At 45.5% G+C, this 19,188-nt stretch overlaps 2 protein-coding genes across 19 annotated transcripts in view; one reads left to right on the plus strand and one right to left on the minus strand.

Moving 5' to 3' along the window:
• The window catches only part of SP110 (SP110 nuclear body protein), a 35,830-nt gene extending 29,289 nt beyond the window's left edge, over positions 1-6,541 (minus strand). Inside the window, 3 exon segments of the mRNA XM_042950447.1 lie at positions 1,663-1,831; positions 3,695-4,014; positions 6,419-6,541. Of these exon segments, the coding sequence (XP_042806381.1) occupies positions 1,663-1,831; positions 3,695-3,841 (316 nt within the window). The 5' untranslated portion in view covers positions 3,842-4,014; positions 6,419-6,541.
• A 51-nt stretch (positions 6,542-6,592) lies between these two features.
• SP140 (SP140 nuclear body protein) overlaps positions 6,593-19,188 on the plus strand; it is a 65,354-nt gene continuing 52,758 nt past the window's right edge. For 10 of the 18 annotated variants that reach the window (XM_042950424.1, XM_042950433.1, XM_042950428.1 and 7 more), the window contains exons 1-2: positions 6,594-6,663; positions 8,714-8,842. The gene's annotated coding sequence lies outside the window, so the exon portion shown is untranslated. The other 8 variants (XM_042950445.1, XM_042950444.1, XM_042950431.1 and 5 more) reach the window with 6 other exon arrangements.

Raw genomic sequence — 19,188 nt, forward strand, 5'->3', positions numbered from 1 at the left:
AGGTGTGTTCTGTCTACTCTGGTTTCTGCTCATTTGTGCAGATTGCGCTTCTGTGCCTCCCTGCCTTGCACCCTGACATGGGCCACAGCAAACTTCCTCCCCATCCTCAATACCCCAGGCCCTCGCCTTTCTGCACGCTATTCCTCCCGTGGCCAGGTTTCTCTTACGATTCTTCTCCATCATTTATTTCAGAAGTTAAGTCGTCTCGACCAGTGAACAGAAAAAGGAAAGCAAGCTGGGATTCTGGAGAGGGGCGCAGAACACGAGCCTAGGGCTACAGATCCAGAAAGACGCTCGAGCTCGGCCGGGTCGGGGAGCACAGCGGTGTGTGGTACCTCTGGCCCTCGGACTGACTTAGCGTGGCCTCTGAGAACCCAGGCCTCCCCGCGTTGCCTGGCTGCCGCCGGGAGCACCGGCCCGCGTGCACCTGCGCCCTGCCGCCCCTTTAGCTCAAGGAGTCATTTCTCCTGGGGAGGAACCTCTTGCTGTCAACAGCGCTGACCCCACTCACAGTAAGGTCCCAGTGCAGTGTGAGCCGCCGATCCTCTTCCTGTTGTTCTGGGGAAGCGAATCGTGCGCTTTGGCCAAAGTGTTTATCCGCAAGCCCAAAGCGATGGTGTCACCTGTTCTTCCTGCCCTGGCTTCTTTCTTCCCAGCTCTGTCCTCGCTCTTTCTCCTGCTCTGTATTTGTCCAGCTCTTTCTCGTTCACAGCGTGCTTCCACGTTCCCTTTCCTTCTCATACCCTCTGTCTGTCTCCAGCTCCCTCTCCCCTCTCCTCCAGCTTTAGGCGGCGCCTTCTGCCTTGTTGGGAAGAGGGATTGAGAGCTCAGGCCCCAGAGTTAGGAGACCCAGTAGGACGCCTGCTCTGCTCTTCACAGGCAAGTAACCTGGGGAAAGTTATTCTGAGCTATACTTTCTTCACATGTCAGATGGGGCTGATAATGACATCACAGGGTTGTTTTAAAGATGATGTGAGAGGGGCGCCTGGGTGGCTCAGTCGGTTGGGCTTGAGTCCGACTTGGGCTCAGGTCATGATCTCGAGGTCTGTGAGTTCGAGGCCCGCGTCGGGCTCTGTGCTGACAGCTCAGAGCCTGGAGCCTGGAGCCTGTTTCGGATTCTGTGTCTCCCTCTCTTTCTGACCCTCCCCCACTCATGTTCTTTCTCTCTCTGTCTCAAAAATAAATAAATGTTAAAAAAAATAAAGATGATGTGAGATAACCCTATACAGTGCTTGGGACGATGCCTGGCACATAGTAAGTACTCAAAAAAAAAGAGAGAGAGATACTTATTATCTATCCCTATTCATTTCCCTTCCCCTCTGGCCCTCCTTATCCTTCTGCCAGACTGAGTCTCTGTAACTGCATTTCAGTCACATTTTTCCTTCCCTAGAGACTGTCCAGGGTGCTAAACGGTACAGCTTTCCCCCACTTCGTAGAACAGGTAAGACAGAAATGTTTGTGTCTTCTAGAAATTCATCTTAGAGAAGTGGGCCAGAGACGGCTCTTCCCGCCGCACTGCGAGAAAGTCAGCTTCCTATCTCCCCAGAGAACCGGCCAGTTGAGGGGCACCGCCCACGGGGCTGAAAGCCAACCCACAGTTGGAGCAAAGCAACTTCTGGTCCCTGCTCCTACAGCCTGAGAGATATTCGGAAAGACTCATACCACTTCTGAAGCTCTTGAGGATCATTGTCAGGTGGGGGTATTCACGCAGGTTAATTCGGCTGAACAGCATCTGCAGAAATGACAGGTTGAACATCTTCTCCAGGTGGCTGAGGATATTGTACACCAGTCTGGGTACAGGGACCTGATTTCTGTAGGCTTCCATGGATTCCTTAAAAAATGGCATCAAGGATGCTGATGAATAATCATAAAATGGAATGGAAGTTTCTTTTACATTTGTGGTTTGCTACAGTGTAAGAGTAGTATTTCACTCTTCTAACAAGGAATTTATTTATTTATTTATTTTTTAACATTTTTTTTATTTTTGAGACAGAGAGAGACAGAGCATGAATGGGGGAGGGGCAGAGAGAGAGGGAGACACAGAATCGGAAGCAGGCTCCAGGCTCTGGGCCATCAGCCCAGAGCCCGACGCGGGGCTCGAACTCACGGACCGTGAGATTGTGACCTGAGCTGAAGTCAGACGCTTAACTGACTGAGCCACCCAGGCGCCCCTGTAGCAAGGAATTTAACACAAACGTATAGATAGACTCGAAGGCAGAGAAGTCACAGTTACACATATTTACTTCCAGAACTTCACCTATTTTTGGATGGTTGGTCGTAGGAATAAATAACTTAGCCGTCTTTAAAATAAGTCTGCTTTGTGAACCTTATTTTAGGTATATTTGAGGGCAGAGAGAAAATTTGAGGGAAGGGAAGGTAGTCAAAGGCTCCTACTATGTAACTATGTCTCTCAGGCTCTGGGCAGAACTCTGTAGCAAAGGACCAATTAGTTGGTCACAAGTGGCAATTCTGTTGATCACTTGTTAGCCTCTGTTTGATCTCTCTGTCTCTCTCTCTGTCTCTCTCTTACTCTCTCTCTTTGACTTGAGATGGCCTGAATGGGTTCTAGCCAACAAGGAAATCATCCAGAGAACTCCTCTTCCTGAGAAGTTGGCCAAAAGGAGAAACATGGCAGGAGAATTGATTGCACAACACTTACTGAGCACCTACTAGGCTTGTCCTTGGGTATATAGCAGTGGATAAGACCAGCGTGGTGCTACCCTTAGTGAGGGAAGGGACACTGTTGGGTGGAGAAGATGAGCATTCAATAATAAACACAAATTAAAGAAATGCCCCGTTGCTTTTGAGAGAAGTGTTATGAAGGGAAAGCATAGATTTCTATGAGAAATCAATTAGATGAGTGGGTTAAGGAATCCTCTCTGAGGAGTGACATCCGGGCTATGACCCGAAGAAGAGTTGGAGCCAACCAGGCCAAGCCTGGGAGAAGAACACTCAACCACTGCTGCCCTTTCTTGGGCTTAGGGCTCAGGAAATGCATAAAAAACAAAAATCATGAAAAGAATGCCATTTTTGTCCATATAGCCATATCTTCCAATGCCTGCTTTGCTTCAAGTCTGAAAGGACTGCGTACAACAAGCTCTTAAGAATTGGGAGGGTACCCTTAGTGGGTTGAATGGTGCCACCCTCCAGTAAGATGTGTCCACTTGAAACCTGTGAATGTGACCTTATTTGGAAAAGGGGTCTTTGCGGATGTAATTAAGTTAGGATTTGAGAAGAGATCATCCTGGATTAGGGTGGGCTCTAACACACAATAACAAGTGTCCTTAGAAGAGAAGAGAAAAAGAAAAAATGAGGGAAAGAAAAGCTGATGGAGAGATTGATGTAGAGATGGAAACAGAGATTGGAAGTGAAGTTTCTACAAGGATTTCTGGTGCCACCAGAAGGTAGGAGAGTCAGGGAACAGGCTCTCTCTTGGAGCCTCCAGAAGGAACCAACATGGCCAACACCTTGATTTTGTACTTCTGGCTTCCCAAGCTGTGAGAGAATAAATTTCTCTCGTTTTAAGGCACGTGGGGCGAAGTCGTTTGTATGACTGCCCTTGTAACCCGATCTTTCCCTGAGAATGAACATTTTGGACTAGACCTTCCAAGCTCTAAGGGTTTGTGGTTTGAGACTTCAGTAACTGTTGGTGGGGGGGCTGGGCTGCCATGGAAAAGCAGTCAGCACGACTCACCCTGTACATCGTCTCAGTGATGAAGGAGTTGTCTCGGAGGCCTTCGAGGAAGGGAAATGGCTTGTGTATGGCATAGGCAATCTCCAGCTTCTGGTATATGAAGTGCTGGCGTAGAGTCTCTTCTAAAGCTCTGGTCATGGTGAACATCCTACGGAAGAGGCACGAGAAGAGAGGAAAGACTCTGGAAACTCGGGGAGCTGCTGTTTGTGCTCAGTGGGCATTTTCAGATCACCATCCTGGTCCCAAAGTCATCCTATAGCAGTCTTCCTCAAAGGCTCATGGGTGTAAGAGGCAATGACAACGTCCAAGGACAATGGAGGCTGAAATTGACCGACAATAGGTTGCTGAAATCTCAAAGGGGTATTGGTAAATATAAGACAGATATTAAAAATAGCTTATAGGAGCAGCTGGGTGGCTCAGTCAGTTAAGTGTCCAACTCTTGATTTTGGCTCAGGTCATGATCTAGCAATTTGTGAGTTTGAGCCCCACATCGAGCTCTGCACTGACTGGGTGGAGCCTGCTTGGGATTCTCTCTCTCTCTCTCTCTCTCTCTCTCTCTCTCTCTCTGCCCCTCCCCTGCTCTCTCTCTCTCTCTCTCAAAAATAAACGAAAAAAATTTAAAAAATTAAAAACAATAAAAATCACTAATATTTATTGAGTATTTCCTATGTGCTGGACTTTATTATAAAGGTTTCACATGCAGTAACTTATTTGATCTTCACAAAACCCTTGCAAGATGGTTTCTATGATTTCACCCATTGTATCGTGAAGGACATGGAGACATAGAGATGTGTTATGAACTTGCCCTAAATCGCACAACTTGGAAGCGATAGAGGTGAACACATTCCGATGTTCTGCTTCTAGGTTTATGGTCATAAGTACTATGGTCTGTGGCTACACTGAACAGAGTTAAGGTTGTCTGGACCGCACCTTACGACAGACACTAGCAACGCTCATGTAAGAGGGACCACCCGATGATGAATAGAAAGATAGAAACCCGATAATATTTGGAAACTTTAGTAAACCACCTACAACCTTCAACACACAAATAGGCCAAACATAAATAGGTATAAGACGTGATTAGTAAAAGGCAACTTAACTGATTTATTATATGTATCAATTACATATCGCAGAACAGACATGTGCCTTTCCCATCCCATGCGACATTGATAAAAATTAGCCATTGATAGGTCATGAGAAAATATCAATAATTATTAGAGGCAGAAAACTTACAGATGAATTCCTGACAACTTGTCAAGGGAATAGAAGTGTAAACAGAAAAACTCAATCACCCAGAGATTTTTTTAAAAAATGAAATAGAGATCCTGTTTTTCCTACTTCCTTTTGTGTATAATAGAAAACTGAACTGTAACTAATGACTGTTTCCAGGATTAATCCCAGTGGTAGATTGAGCAGCCCTGCTCTCTCCTCATTCCCACATCATTTACATTTGACAGAAGGAAAAAAGACAAAACATATTGTAAGAGTAAAGTAATCCACAATAGTGCTGGAAAAGAAAAGATGCCGCAGGGGGTCTATAATCACGAAGAAATACTGGAGATTGGGAACAGGTGGAAGAGAAATCTAGCAACCAGGATGAGGACAGAATCCACGATGTGGGGAAGAAAATTGCAAAGGCAAGCACAGAGCCCCAGAAATCCAGAACGGTCACATGGTAACAAGAGGAAGTGACCCTGAGGTTACGTTTGGAATGATTATACAACAGCATTCAGAACATAAGATCCACCAGCTTCCTTATTCTTCAACTATTATGGTTCTCAAGAGTGAGAGCAAGGCACAGAGAGGTTAAGTAAATAGCCCAAGGTGGCAAAGCAGAGCTTGTCTGAATAAAGCCCCATTAAAGCTAGTGCATGATATAGGGTGTCATATGGGAGTGTTCAGATTTTTATTATGGGAAGGAGTCTTAAAAATGAATAAGCAAAAGACAAACATCCATATGGGGGAAAAAAGCAAAAGGCTTAACTAGGCAATTAAGTCAAATGTGCAATAGATATATGAAAAGCATGGCAATTCTCTAGTAGCTGGAACAGTACAAAAGAAGACGATTTAATAGCATTTGCCTATCAGATTGCCCAACATAAAGACTAATCGCAATAACCACAGATGCTCCTGGTGCAAATGTAAACAGATCCAAATGTTCTGGAGGCGAAGTTAGCAATCAGGGTCAAACGCCCTAGAATATGGATTCCCTTGAGTCCCAGATTCCACCTCTAGGAATGCACTTCAAGGAAACAATCATAAATGCGCTTAAGGAAAATATATACAAATCTCATGAAACACTAGGGAAGAAATGAAGGGTTTCCTCCTCATTTTCTTTTTTCCACCAACCACATCTAGTCACTTGCACTGTGGATAATAAATGAGCTGCCCATTTGGGGCTGAGTGCAGAATCAACAGAGCACAGAGGAGGAGGGTAGAGAGCAAATCTCCCTTTCACCCACAACAACGGGCTAGAATTTAGGGCAAAAGGAGTTGAGCTGTGTTTCTGCTCCCCCCGCCCCCGACTCCCACGTCTGTCCCCCTTTTTCATGGTCTCTGGTTAAACCCCACATACCTCTCTATCTTTGGAAGACAATATTTTACAAGGAGAGAGTCTCACAGTTTAAAATAGCTGAGTTCCACTCTGTAGCTGCTGTCAGGAAATTAGCTATCAGAGCCTGATCACCCCAAATGAAGAATAAAGTAGCCGAGACAAAAACCCACCTGGAAGCTGGGTTTGCCACCTGCTCCTGCCCCTTCCCTGGTCAGGGGCTGGGGCAGGGATGGCTCCTGGAAGGCGGAGAGAACAGCAGGGGGACACCAGTGGGTGAAGCAGGAAGTCTGTGCTTTGCCACATGCAGTGGGGGGCCAGGCTTCCGGAGGAAAGAAAAGTGAAAGTATTCGGAGCTGATCGTGCAGGAAGCTGGAGGCAGTGCCTGCCGCCTCCCTCCATCTCCGTCCGGACACTTGTGAGGTTCCCGGGGCATTTAGGGGAAGCGGTGGGGGGTCCCGTCATGGGGTAGCCTGACGAGGGGTGTCCAGAGGGGAGGAGGCATCAGGGCCCAGCCCCAGGATCCACGGACAGGAGCTGGGGATTCACCATCTGTGTGCTTCCCTACTCACTTCTATTCCCCCAGGCTATTTCCTCCTCCTGTACTTTTGGGAGATGAAAATCTTCCTACACTGAATCGGGGTGCTGGTAACACAACTGAATGAATTTACTAGAAATCATCGAACTTTAAGAGACAAACAAAACCCAGACGGGGAGGGGAGGTGACCCAGAAATGCCTATAATTTGTCAGGATAAAATTATTGCCTAAGAAAGTCGAGACAAAAGGGAACCTGAATATAAACTGAAATCATATAGAGGAAAATCATTCCTCTGGGCAGGAAAATGGCCGGGGGGCAGGCAGGCATTTGGGCGCCAGGGGCATGAGGAAGTCAGATCTAAGGCAGAGCCAGGGCCGGGAGAAGACTCTAGAACAGCCACTTCAGGGAAGATGGGATACGCCCTCCACACACACCCTTAAAGATGCCTTATGTGCAGGGGTGCCTGGGAGGCTCAGTCCATTAAGTGTCCAACTTTGGCTCGGGTCATGATTTCAGTTTGTGGGTTCAAGCCCCACATCGGGTTCTGTGCGGACAGCTCAGAGCCTGGAGCCTGCTTCAGATTCCGTGTCTCCTTCTCTCTCTTCCTCTCCTCCGCTCGCACTCGGTCTTTCTCTCTCAAAAATAAACATTGAAAAAAAATAAAAATAAAGATGCCTTACGCACATTGGCACATAATGTCTGTGAGAGACCCTATAACATAGAAATCTGTTTAACTTTACTGGAATCAATAATTCTCAAATGGATTCAACCCATGGGCTCCCCTTACCAGGACACCCAAAAGCTCCTCAGAAAAAAGGTGGGAAAAATGGTTCTGGCGTCTAAGAAGCCTCGAAACCTAGGTTCACCTGCTTGCTACAGAGGCACCAGCCCAGCATATCCCACACGAGCACATTCTAGGTCAATAGGCTCAGCCCTGGTGCTGGTAGGTCACTCCTGTAAGGATGACAGAGGCTCGGGAGCCACAGGAAGGTAGCAAGCAGCACCTTGAAATGCCAGGACAGGAACAGGGAGAGGAGTTCAGTCCACTGTTCACTTGTTACACTTCATTTACCTGAAACCCTCCACTTACCTGGGAAACCCCTCCATGGACATCCCAGCCTGGAAACAAGGATCTCCTCCTTTAGCCTGCCCAGAGATAGATTAGGCAAAGGCAAAGGAGTGGAAACATAATGCCCGATGATTAGCCTAGAAAAAGATGTAAATAAGATAAAAGATGTTTCTATGTAAGTGACACCTGCTTGGGAAAATGGTAATAATGGGAAAACTTCAGCTACTATATTCAGTGACATATATTCTGAGAATTTACTAAAATCATGTACAATTCTTTTTTAGCTCAATTTTATTGGGGTATAAAATGCATTCATCTCAAGTGTACATTTAAGTGGTTGAGTTTTAACAAATGTAATCGGGGGCGCCTGGATGGCTCAGTCGGTTAAGCGTCCGACTTCAGCTCAGGTCACGATCTCACGGTCCGTGAGTTCGAGCCCCGCGTCAGGCTCTGGGCTGATGGCTCAGAGCCTGGAGCCTGCTTCCGATTCTGTGTCTCCCTCTCTCTCTGCCCCTCCCCTGTTCATGCTCTGTCTCTCTCTGTCTCAAAAATAAATAAACGTTAAAAAAAAATTAAAAAAAAAATGTAATCGTAATTACAATCATGACGTAGGCCATTTCCATCATTCCAGAAAGTTCCTTCGTGCCCTTTGCAGATAGATAGCCTCCTCCCCAACCTCGTCATCAGGCAACCACTGATGCACCTGCTGTTAGTACAGATTCGTTTTGCCTGTATCAAAGTTTTACATAAATGAAAACATGCAGTACGTGAATTTTGACGTGTGACTTCTTTGGGTCATCATAATGCTGTTGACATTCACCTCTGTTGCTGAGGGTCGGTAATTGATTCCTCTTTAGCAGGTGTGCTGGCCGACTCTTGTTCATCCTGTCCGATCACCATGATGTCACCAACGTAATTGATAAGTGTGATGTTCTATGGGATATCCGGGTGACCCAGATGTCTTTGGACTATCTTATGACAAGGGGCAGGTGAGTTAATATAACCCCCAAGACAAAACTGTACACGAATGTTCTTATCTGTCATGCAGGAGCTAAAACTCTTTCCGATCCTCCTTTTCTAACCAGGATGGAAAGAAAACATTGACCAGATCAACGCCCCCACACTATGTACTTGAGGTCCATGGAATGACCTGGGCTGGGGATCTTACTGCCCAGACTGCTTATTTTCTTATCCCAGTCTTCGGCCTTCTTATAAATTCTGGGAGTTACCTGATACACTTCTAAGAAATTGACTTCCTGTCCGAGTTAGCCATTATCAGTTTTGATTACTCATACCCCAAAACTCCAGCTGCTTGTAAGTTGGTATCAGAGAATGAGTTGCCAGCGAAGAAACTTCACAGAAATAGGATCAATCTGAGATTGGTTGTGTGACCTACCTGGACATAAAAGTAGTGGACAGCCTATTAGCGTTCAAAGATGAGGGTTTGGTAGACTTTGGCAAGCAGGGGCAAGGTAGCAGAGGAACTTCTAGCGCTGGATTGTGCTCAGGACTCTACGAGTCACTCCCTGATTCCAAGTGTGAGATCTTAGCACGCTTAGCAAAATGGCGAGGAGTTTGTCCAGTAAAAAGAAAGCATTGACTTCGCTTCAGAGATTACCACCTACTTGGCCTAAATCTGGGTGGGAAAACAGAGAAAGGAGGGAGGCCAGAATCTTCTCATCCCACGGGTCGTATGGAAGGAAAAGAAAACAACTCTACCCCTGTGTTAGGAACCAGGGATTGTCTGATCGGCATAGATGGTCTCGGTCCAGGATACGTTATCCCAGAGAGGTTGATTCTCTCGTGAGGAGAGAGAAAAAACAAGACAGTGGGAAATGCAAGCTAAAACTGCAGCCTGTTGTCATCTGGGCTGATGCATGATATTGCAGACTAGGGCTTTCTTGTGAACTTAACAGAAGTACCCCTGAGGAATGCCAAAGACCTTGTGCTTATAAGCAAAGGAAGCTGGCACATTTATGTCATCGCCCAGCTGAGTGGTGGCCTGGGCCTGCCTGCTGCTTAAGGGCAGGGAGAGGAGAGGGAGGAGACACCAGAGCTGGCTCTTGTAGTCTGTGTCCAGCCTTGTCTGGGCCACTGTGCCCCCTGGGAGGCCAAGAGCAGAGGACAGCCATGCCCAACAGCCACTTTGCCCCACAAAGCAAGGGAGGGAGAGAGGGAGGACAGGCAGGGACTGGTGGCAGGCAGTCCCGTGCGTGTGCAGCACCTGGTAGGCACACACACCCCACCCGCTGGAAAAGATGTCCTCGGCGGTATCCTGGAATCTGGAATCTGTCCCAGCCAGATTCACGTTCACTTCTTTGGAGGAAAGAAAGAACAGAAGTGGGCAGAAAGGTAGAAATCTCTGGCCCTCTATACTTTGCAAACATGTCTGTGCAAATTTCTAGCACATCTAGAGTGAGTCAGAAGAAGCAGGATTCAGTGGAACATACTTTGGAAACATCCTGCTTTGCCTCTGGTTCCCCAGGCCTCTCCTGCTTTGGCCACACTGCTCTGACTAAGGTCCTGGAAACTGCACACGCCCCGGCTCCCATTTATCTGTCCTACCTGCATTTCTAGTGCTCCGGTTTTGTTTATTCTATTTGTGCTTTGCTCCCATTTCTTTTTCTTCCAACTTTATGCTGCTATAGTGTGTTTTTGTAAGTTGCTTCAAATCCTTTACAGAATGAGGGCCGCTATTGGTGAAAAAATTACATACAGACATAATGTACAAACGCACTTGGTAGCGGGGCGCCTGGGGGGCTCAGTCTGTTAAGCATCTGACTTCGGCTCAGGTCATGATCTCACGGTTTGTGAGTTCGAGCCCCGCGTCGGGCTCTGTGCTGACAGCTCAGAGCCTGGAGCCTGCTTCGGATTCTGTGTCTCCCTCTCTCTCTGCCCCACCCCTGCTCTCTCTCTCTCTCTCTCTCACACACACACACTCTCTCTCTCTCTCTCAAAAATAAATAAACATTAAACAAAACCCCACAAATCACATTGTCCTTTAAGGTCTAGGTAATGTCAGTTCCAAACCCTTTCCCCATCCCACGGGAAGCCTGTCTCTGTCCTTGAGATTTCAATGACTAGCTGAAGCTCAGTTTTTTCTAATCACCGAGGCTGCATTTTTATATATATATATGAAATTTATTGTCAAATTGGTTTCCATACAACACTCAGTGCTCATCCCAAAAGGTGCCCTCCTCAATACCCATCACCCACCCTCCCCTCCCTCCCACCCCCCGTCAACCCTCAGTTTGTTCTCAGTTTTTAAGAGTCTCTTATGCTTTGACTCTCTCCCTCTCTAACCTCTTTTTTTTTTCCTTCCCCTCCCCCATGGTCTTCTGTTAAGTTTCTCAGGATCCACATAAGAGTGAACACATATGGTATCTGTCTTTCTCTGTATGGCTTATTTCACTTAGCATCACACTCTCCAGTTCCATCCACGTTGCTACAAAGGGCCATATTTCATTCTTTCTCATTGCCATGTAGTACTCCATTGTGTATATAAACCACAATTTCTTTATCCATTCATCCGTTGATGGACATTTAGGCTCTTTCCATAATTTGGCTATTGTTGAGAGTGCTGCTATAAACATTGGGGTACAAGTGCCCCTATGCATCAGCACTCCTGGATCCCTTGGGTAAATTCCTAGCAGTGCTACTGCTGGGTCATAGGGTAGGTCTATTTTTAATTTTTTGAGGAACCTCCACACTGTTTTCCAGAGCGGCTGCACCAGTTTGCATTCCCACCGAGAGTGCAAGAGGGTTCCCGTTTCTCCACATCCTCTCCAGCATCTATAGTCTCCTGATTTGTTCGTTTTAGCCACTCTGACTGGCATGAGGTGATATCTCAGTATGGTTTTGATTTTGATTTGTATTTCCCTGATGAGGAGCGACATTGAGCATCTTTTCATGTGCCTGTTGGCCACCTGGATGTTTTCTTTAGAGAAGTGTCTATTCATGTCTTCTGCTCATTTCTTCACTGGATTATTTGCTTTTCGGGTGTGGAGTTTGGTGAGCTCTTTATAGGTTTTGGATACTAGCCCTTTGTCCGATATGTCATTTGCAAATATCTTTTCCCATTCCATTGGTTGCCTTTTAGTTTTGTTGATTGTTTCCTTTGCTGTGCAGAAGCTTTTTATCTTCATGAGGTTCCAATAGTTTGTTTTTGCTTTTAATTCCCTTGACCGAGGCTGCATCTGTAAAGGGTCCATTTATTCAAGAAACTTGAATAAATTCACACACCAGGCTTCTCTGTCCAAACCTGGCGCTTCCCTCTGGTTGCAGGAGTGCGGGGTTTTCTCTGGCTTCTGACTGCTTTCCAGAAATTTGAGGAACATCTTCCCTGCCTTATAATGAAGAGCATTTTGCCTCTCTCCAGCCCCGTGTCCAGTCCAGGCTGAGTACTGTGCCCGGCCAGTCCACCGGCCTGAGAGATGATCTGGAATGTCCAGCTTTCCTTCCTTCTCACGACCACCTTAAGGGCAGAGAGGCAGGTACAAACATGCACCTTAGCAGAGAGGCAGGTGCAACATGGCGTTCACTTCCTGCCTACACATGCTTTGCCCCCTTACTCCAAAATAACCTGGATCCATTTGAATGAAATAGACCTTTCTACTCTCTTGCCTTTGGATGAACAGTGGCCCATCTGCCATGGACCCCGAGCTGGCCCTGTTTCTCCTCCCTGGGGCTGAGAACTGCCACAGAGACTGGGTGGAGGGGCATCCAGCATTGGTGCAGCCATTTCACCCTGTTCAGCAATTTAGCTTTTACTCTTTGGGTGCCACACATGAGAGATCAATCAGTTGGATTGATCGGAGCTCCTCAGAGCTCCGGGAAGGCACAAAGGCAGTCGATGTCTGCTCAAGGTTGATCCCAGGCCAGTGCCATGGCCCCGTGGGGCTGGCAGTAGAAGATGGCAGGTGGAGGCCACCAGTCAATTGCGGGTTAGCCCTTACCTCCTGTCCTGGTTCCCCATCTCCAGGAAGGTCGGCATCTACCCATGTTACTTCTGTCTTTCCGGCCTCATTCCATGGGTATATGACAGAATGAGATGGCACATAAAGAAATAATGAGGAAATCAGATTTCTTAAATCGTAGAGGATTGGCTCCCCGGGGGAAACTTGAGGCTGACTCATATCACCTTCTACAAACACTTTCGTTTCCCCCATGCCTCCTCTATCCCTCCCCCACACCGCAAAAGACAGCTCCGCCCAGAACAGTTCCTTTTAGAAAAATTAACATTGAAATTGAATAAGTGCTGTCCAACTTCTGATTTCTGGGTAGCTGGGGGCCAGTTTGTCCCAGAGTGCATCTGTGCGTGGCATCTGAACACGGATGAGTTAGGGGAAGTGAAAGCAGACCCAACATTGACCAATGCAACCGAGTGGGGAGTGAGGCGTTGCTCTGTCTGTGCTGGGATGTTATGCAGTTGACTAGGAGGGAATTTGTCTTTTAAAATACAAGGCAAATACATCAATGCATTCTTAAAGCAAGGTAAAAGTGTGTGGAAACCCCTCTACCCCAGACTCTGGAGGTGGGCAAGGCCCCAAGAAAGCAACAGCATTGCTATCAGCAGCTGCAGAACTGACAGGTAGGTCCTCAGCACTCAGTACCAGCACCCAGCCCACAGCCTCTCCTCCACCAGTTCCCGAGAGACGGGAGATGAACAAGCTTGAAACCAGCCAGCGCTCGGCCTCCGGGTAGGAAAGAGAAGTGACGCTCTCCTCAGAGAATGAGTTGGTAGGCGCTGCCTCTTTTTCTGATTTCTGGAAGATGTTGTACGGAACGGGCGTCATTTTTTCTTTAAACATTTTGTAGGATTCATTAGTGATACCCTCTGGGCCCGATGCTTTCTTCTTTGGAGGTCTCTTAATTATTGATTCAATTCTTTTAATAGATACAGGCCTATTCGGATGACTGTCTCTCCTTGTGTGAACTTTGGTGTTTTGTGTCCCGTAAGAAATTTGTCTGTTTCACCTTCTATCAAATTCTTCGCCCTAGAGTTTTCCCTAGTGTTGTTTGTCTGCTATCTTTGTCGTGTCCGTGGGACTAATAGTGATGAACCCCTCTTTCATGTCTGATACTACTAATTTCTGTCTTCTCTCTTTCCTTTGCTAGCCTTGTTAGAGGTTTGTCGATTTTATTGATTTTTCTAAAAAAATCAGCTTTTGACTTCATTGATTTTCTTAGATGTTTTCTTGTTTTCAGTTTCACTGATTTCTACTCTAATTTTTGTTGTTTATTTATTGATTTATTTTGCTTGCATTAGGTTTCAATTTCTCTATTTTTCTGTAGTTTCCACAGGTGGGAGGTTAGATTATTCATTTAGATCTTTCTTGTCTAATGTGTCAATTCAGTGCTATACGTTTCCGCCTAAGCACTGCTTTTGCTACGTCCCACAAATTTTAATAAGCTGTGTTTCCATTTCCATCTAGCTCAAAATATTTTACAATTTCTCCTGAGATTTCTTCTTTAGCCCTAGAAGTGTGTTCTTCGATTCCAAGTATTTGGAGGATTTCCCAGCTATCTGTTATTTCTACTTTTACTTCATTGTGGTCTGAGAACATATTTTTAAATGATTTCTATCCTTTTCAATGTGTTAGGGTGTGTTTTACAGCCCAGAATATGGCATGTTTCGGTCAATATTCCATGTGAGCTTGAGGGCAATGTGCATTTTGTTGTTGTTGAATGGAATATTCCATAAATGTCAGTGAGACCAGATTGCTTAATGATACTGTTCAGGTTGACTATATTCTTACTGAGTTTCTGCCTGCTTGATCTGTCAGTTACTAAAATAGGGGTATTGGCGACTCCAACGATAGGAGTCGATTTGTCTGTTTCTCCTTGTAGGTCGATCAGTTTTTGTGTCCTGTACTTTGATGCCACTTTGTTACTTGCGCATTGAGAATTGCTGTGTCTTCCTAGAGAAATTGACCCCTTCACCATATAATGTTCCTATTCACCCGACAATTTTCCTTGTTCTCAAGTCTGCTTTGTCTGAAATTAATGTAGCGACTACAACTTTCCTTTGATAATGCTGTTGACAACATATCTTTCTCCACCCCTTTACTTTGAATCTGTCTTGTGTTTTTCTGCTTAAGGTGGCTTTCTCATAGACAGCATACAATTGTGGTTTTTTTCTTTTCGGTTTTTATCGCCCTATGGATTTCTGTCTTTTAATTGTTGCATCGAGGCCATTCACATTTAGAGTATTCATGTAGTTAGATTAATATCTACCAAATTGCAACTGTTGCTACTCATTGTGCTTGTCTTCGTTTCTACTTTTTCTTCCCTTTTTTTTCTTCCTTTTACGGTTTCAACTGAACACTTTATTACCCCATTTGCTCTTTTTCTCCTAGCATATGAATCATGCTTCTTTTAAAACGTTTGTAGTGGTTTCCCTAGAGGTTGTAATATATATTTGCTGCTATTCATATTGCTATTTATTTATTTACTTACTTATTTAGACTTTGCTTGGTACCATTTATTTTTTTCATATCCATTTCTTCAAGTTATACTCTATGGCTTTGTGAGTGACACATGCATCCTATAATGGAATGTCACACACTCCTCCCTCCTGTCCTTATTAACATTGCTGTCAGTCATTTCACTTATCCATACGTTCTAATCACATGTAGCTATTATTACTTTGAACAAACAGCTACCTCTTAAATGAATTTAGAATAGGAAATTATTGAGAACCCCAAAAAGCTAATCTTTGTTCTTGTAAATTACATCAATAGATATTTACCATATTAGGAATGGAAACTTTGAACACTTAAATATTTATTTGTTCATGAAAAAAATAATAATGAACTCATTACCTGCTAACATAAATGAAATATTTTATGAGAAGTAACTGTGTTTTCTAAAATAAAGTAAATTAGTAAGAAGAGTAGCAAGGCTTTATATTTTTGCAAATCTCTTTAATAACTGGCTCAGTAGAAGATGGCAGGATTCTGTCTGCTTCTGCTTTCAACCCAATGTGATCTCACAAAATGTGTATCCTCTGGGAGATTCTACTGTACATGTGTGACAGAATGAGAGAAAAAGGGTAAATAACATTTTAGTACTATTATGAAAACAGTTTTCACCTTGGTCATACGTGAAAGGGTCTTACACAATCCCAGGGGTCCCTGGACCATACTTTCAAAATCACTATTTTAAAATAATTTTTAAGGGGCACCTGGGTGGCTCAGTCAGTTAAGCGTCCATCTCTCAATTTGACTCAGGTCACGATCTCACGGTTCATGAGATCAAACCCCATGTTGGGCTCCGTGCTGACAGCACGGAGCCTGCTTGGGAGTCTCTCTCTTTCCTTCTCTCAGCCCCTCCCCTGTGCACGCTCTCTCTCTCTCAAAATATATATATGTATAAACTTAAAGTAATTTTTGAGATGTGCTTTTGTTTTCAAGTAAACTTTGCGGTTTTTAGACATCAGTAATTTAAGTGGTTTGAGTGCTGCCTTCTATTTCTTTTATAACAAAACTTTGCTGGTGTTGATATCTTGGTTCTCTCTCTCTCTTTTTTTTTAATGTTTTATTTATTTATTATTTAAAAAAAATTTTTTTTTAACGTTTATTTATTCTTGAGACAGAGAGAGACAGAGCATGAACGGGGGAGGGGCAGAGAGAGAGGGAGACACAGAATCGGAAGCAGGCTCCAGGCTCTGAGCCATCAGCCCAGAGCCCGACGCGGGGCTTGAACTCACAGACCGCGAGATCGTGACCTGAGCTGAAGTCAGACGCTTAACTGACTGAGCCACCCAGGCACCCCAAATGTTTTATTTATTTTTGAGACAGAGAGAGACAGAGCGTGAGCAGGGGAGGGGCAGAGAGAGAGAGGGAGACCCAGAATCCGAAGCAGGCTCCAGTTTCCGAGCTGCCCGCACAGAGCCCGACGCGGGGCTCGAACTCAAAGCCCGCGAGGTCATGACCCGAGCCGAAGTCGGACGCTTAACCGACTGAGCCACCCAGGCGCCCCTCTTGGTTCTCTTACTGTAGCACATCATCGAATAATTTGTCCTAGAAAGACTGCATCGGTAAGGACAGACTAGATTATTCTACCGGAACACGCAATTCTGAGATCTGAGCAGGTCACTTGCCTCTGCTTCAGAGAACCCTCGCTTGGGACAGTGTGGGCTGCTGAGTGGCTGTCAGTGACAGCCACGGTGACCGAACGTTGGGTGACCACCAGAGATGGTGCGGGAGTACGATATTTTCTGAGCCCTTACGCGGCTATTCGTTTTTTATTTGAAGTGGAGTTGACACACAGTGTTACATTAGCTTCAAGCGTGCATCGTGCTGTGGTTCACCACAGGGCACCTTGGCGAGTATCTTGTCTCCACACATGAAGAGCATATATTTTTAGTCATTTCCTTTTACCTCTGAATCTATAGATTTGCATAACTGACATTTAAAATTTCAAATTTAGGTGTTCCCCACCCCTCCCCTTCAGGGTTTTTACCAGCTATGTTCTGGGGAAATTCTCTCCTCGTTTTACATCCATTTTAGCTAGCCTTTTTTTTTTTTTTTTCCTTTTATTTTAGCTCTCATTTTAAGTTTCCAGGCCTGCCGTCTCATTTTCTGATCTTTTCTTCATGGCATCCTGGGCGCAATATCTTCTCCCATTCGAACGACACTACTTGTTTTTTGGAAACTCTCTCCTGCTCCTGGCACTATTTCTATTTACCCGGGGGTAATTTTTGTTCTTCGCTCACCTTGGTTCTATTCCTTCCTGAGGTAGGTTTGCACCAGTGTGTGTGGCCTATTGTTTGTTCCTACCTGAGGACCAGGCACTGAAGAGCTAGCTTGGAAATGTGTTTAAGGAGACAGGCTTGAAAAGCTGTGGGCTCGGCTGTGGGAATCCCAGATGCCTGAGGGTGAAGGCCTCTTTCTCTGGGGGCATCTACATTTTTAAGAAGGCACCTCTAGGGGCGCCTGGGTGGCTCAGTCGGTTGAGCATCCGACTTCGGCTCAGGTCAGGATCTCATGGTTCATGAGTTGGAGCCCTACGTCGGGCTCTGGGCTGACGGCTCAGAGCCTGGAGCCTGCTTCGGATTCTGTGTCTTCCTCTCTCTCTGCCCCGTCCCCGCTCATGCTCTGTCTCTCTCTCCCTCAAGAATAAATAAAACATTAAAAAATTTTTTTTTTTTTTTTAAAAAGAAGGAGCCTCTAGTGTCTTGCCTGGATGTGGGTCAGAAAGGAGCTGGGGGCAGATCCTTTAGTGTTTTGCCTTTCAAGCAATCCTGCTGGTTCCTGCTGGCATCTCCGTTCCAGGCCCACTGTTCTCAGGGCTGCAGGACACCCTCTGGGATTGTCTTCCGAAAGCAACAGTAGTGAGGCTCACACCTCTTTTTTTCTTTCGGACTTTGGCTTCATTTTCTCATCTAATTCTCTTCCCTTATACTTCTTCCGTTACTGTCATTTTAGGGAACCCTCTAGTCTAAGGGGAGCGCAACGCTTGTCCTCCGGCAACTATCTTTAACCAGAAGTTGTTGTTTTGTTTTTGTTTTTGTTTTGGAGAGAGAGAGGACGGAGAGAACCAGGGAAGGCCAGAGGGAGAGGGAGAGAGATGCTCAGTTCTCAAGATCTTGAGATCATGACCTGAGCCACAATCAGGAGTCTGCAGCTAAACTGCTTAACTGACTGAGCCCCCAGGGGCCCCTGTCTTTTTCTTTTTTAAAGGAATTCAGTGAAGGAATGGGTTTCATTCTATTCCAATGCATCCTTATAATGGGAGGTCCCAATGACCCTCTTATAATGGGAATAAACGTCTCCCAAGTGTTTACACCTTTTAGAATTACCGAGAAGACTCCCAAGACATCATCAGCAAAGGGAACCATTTTTCAAGTAAGAATCAGAATTACAAAGCTTTTTCAGTTTCAACATTATGGGTCACCTGGGTGGCTCGGAGGGTGAAGCCTCCCGTTCGGCTCCAGCCATGATCTCACGGGGTTTCGTGGGTTCGAACCCCACGTGGGCCTCTGCATTCCCTGGCAGTGCTGAGCCTGCTTGGAATTCTGTCTCCCTCTCTCTCTCTCTCTCTCTGCCCCTCCCCCTCTCGATCTGTCTCTGTCTCTCTCAAAAATAAATAAGTAAACTTAAAGAAAAACATTAAAAAAAAATTGGTTTTCCCAGGCACGGCCATAATGTTTGAAATGCAGGGGCCTTACAGGTCTCCGTGTACGGATAACACGTACGCAGGCAAGTTTAGCTACAGAACGATGAGTCCTTGTTTTGAATATACACACAAGTCTCTATAGTCAACAGGAGAAAAACACATATTCCTGTGACTGCTGTTAATTGAAACTGGACCATAGGGGTGGGTGTCTTTG

Source organism: Panthera leo, chromosome C1 (genome assembly GCF_018350215.1).
Source record: "Panthera leo isolate Ple1 chromosome C1, P.leo_Ple1_pat1.1, whole genome shotgun sequence".
Lineage (NCBI taxonomy): Eukaryota > Metazoa > Chordata > Mammalia > Carnivora > Felidae > Panthera > Panthera leo.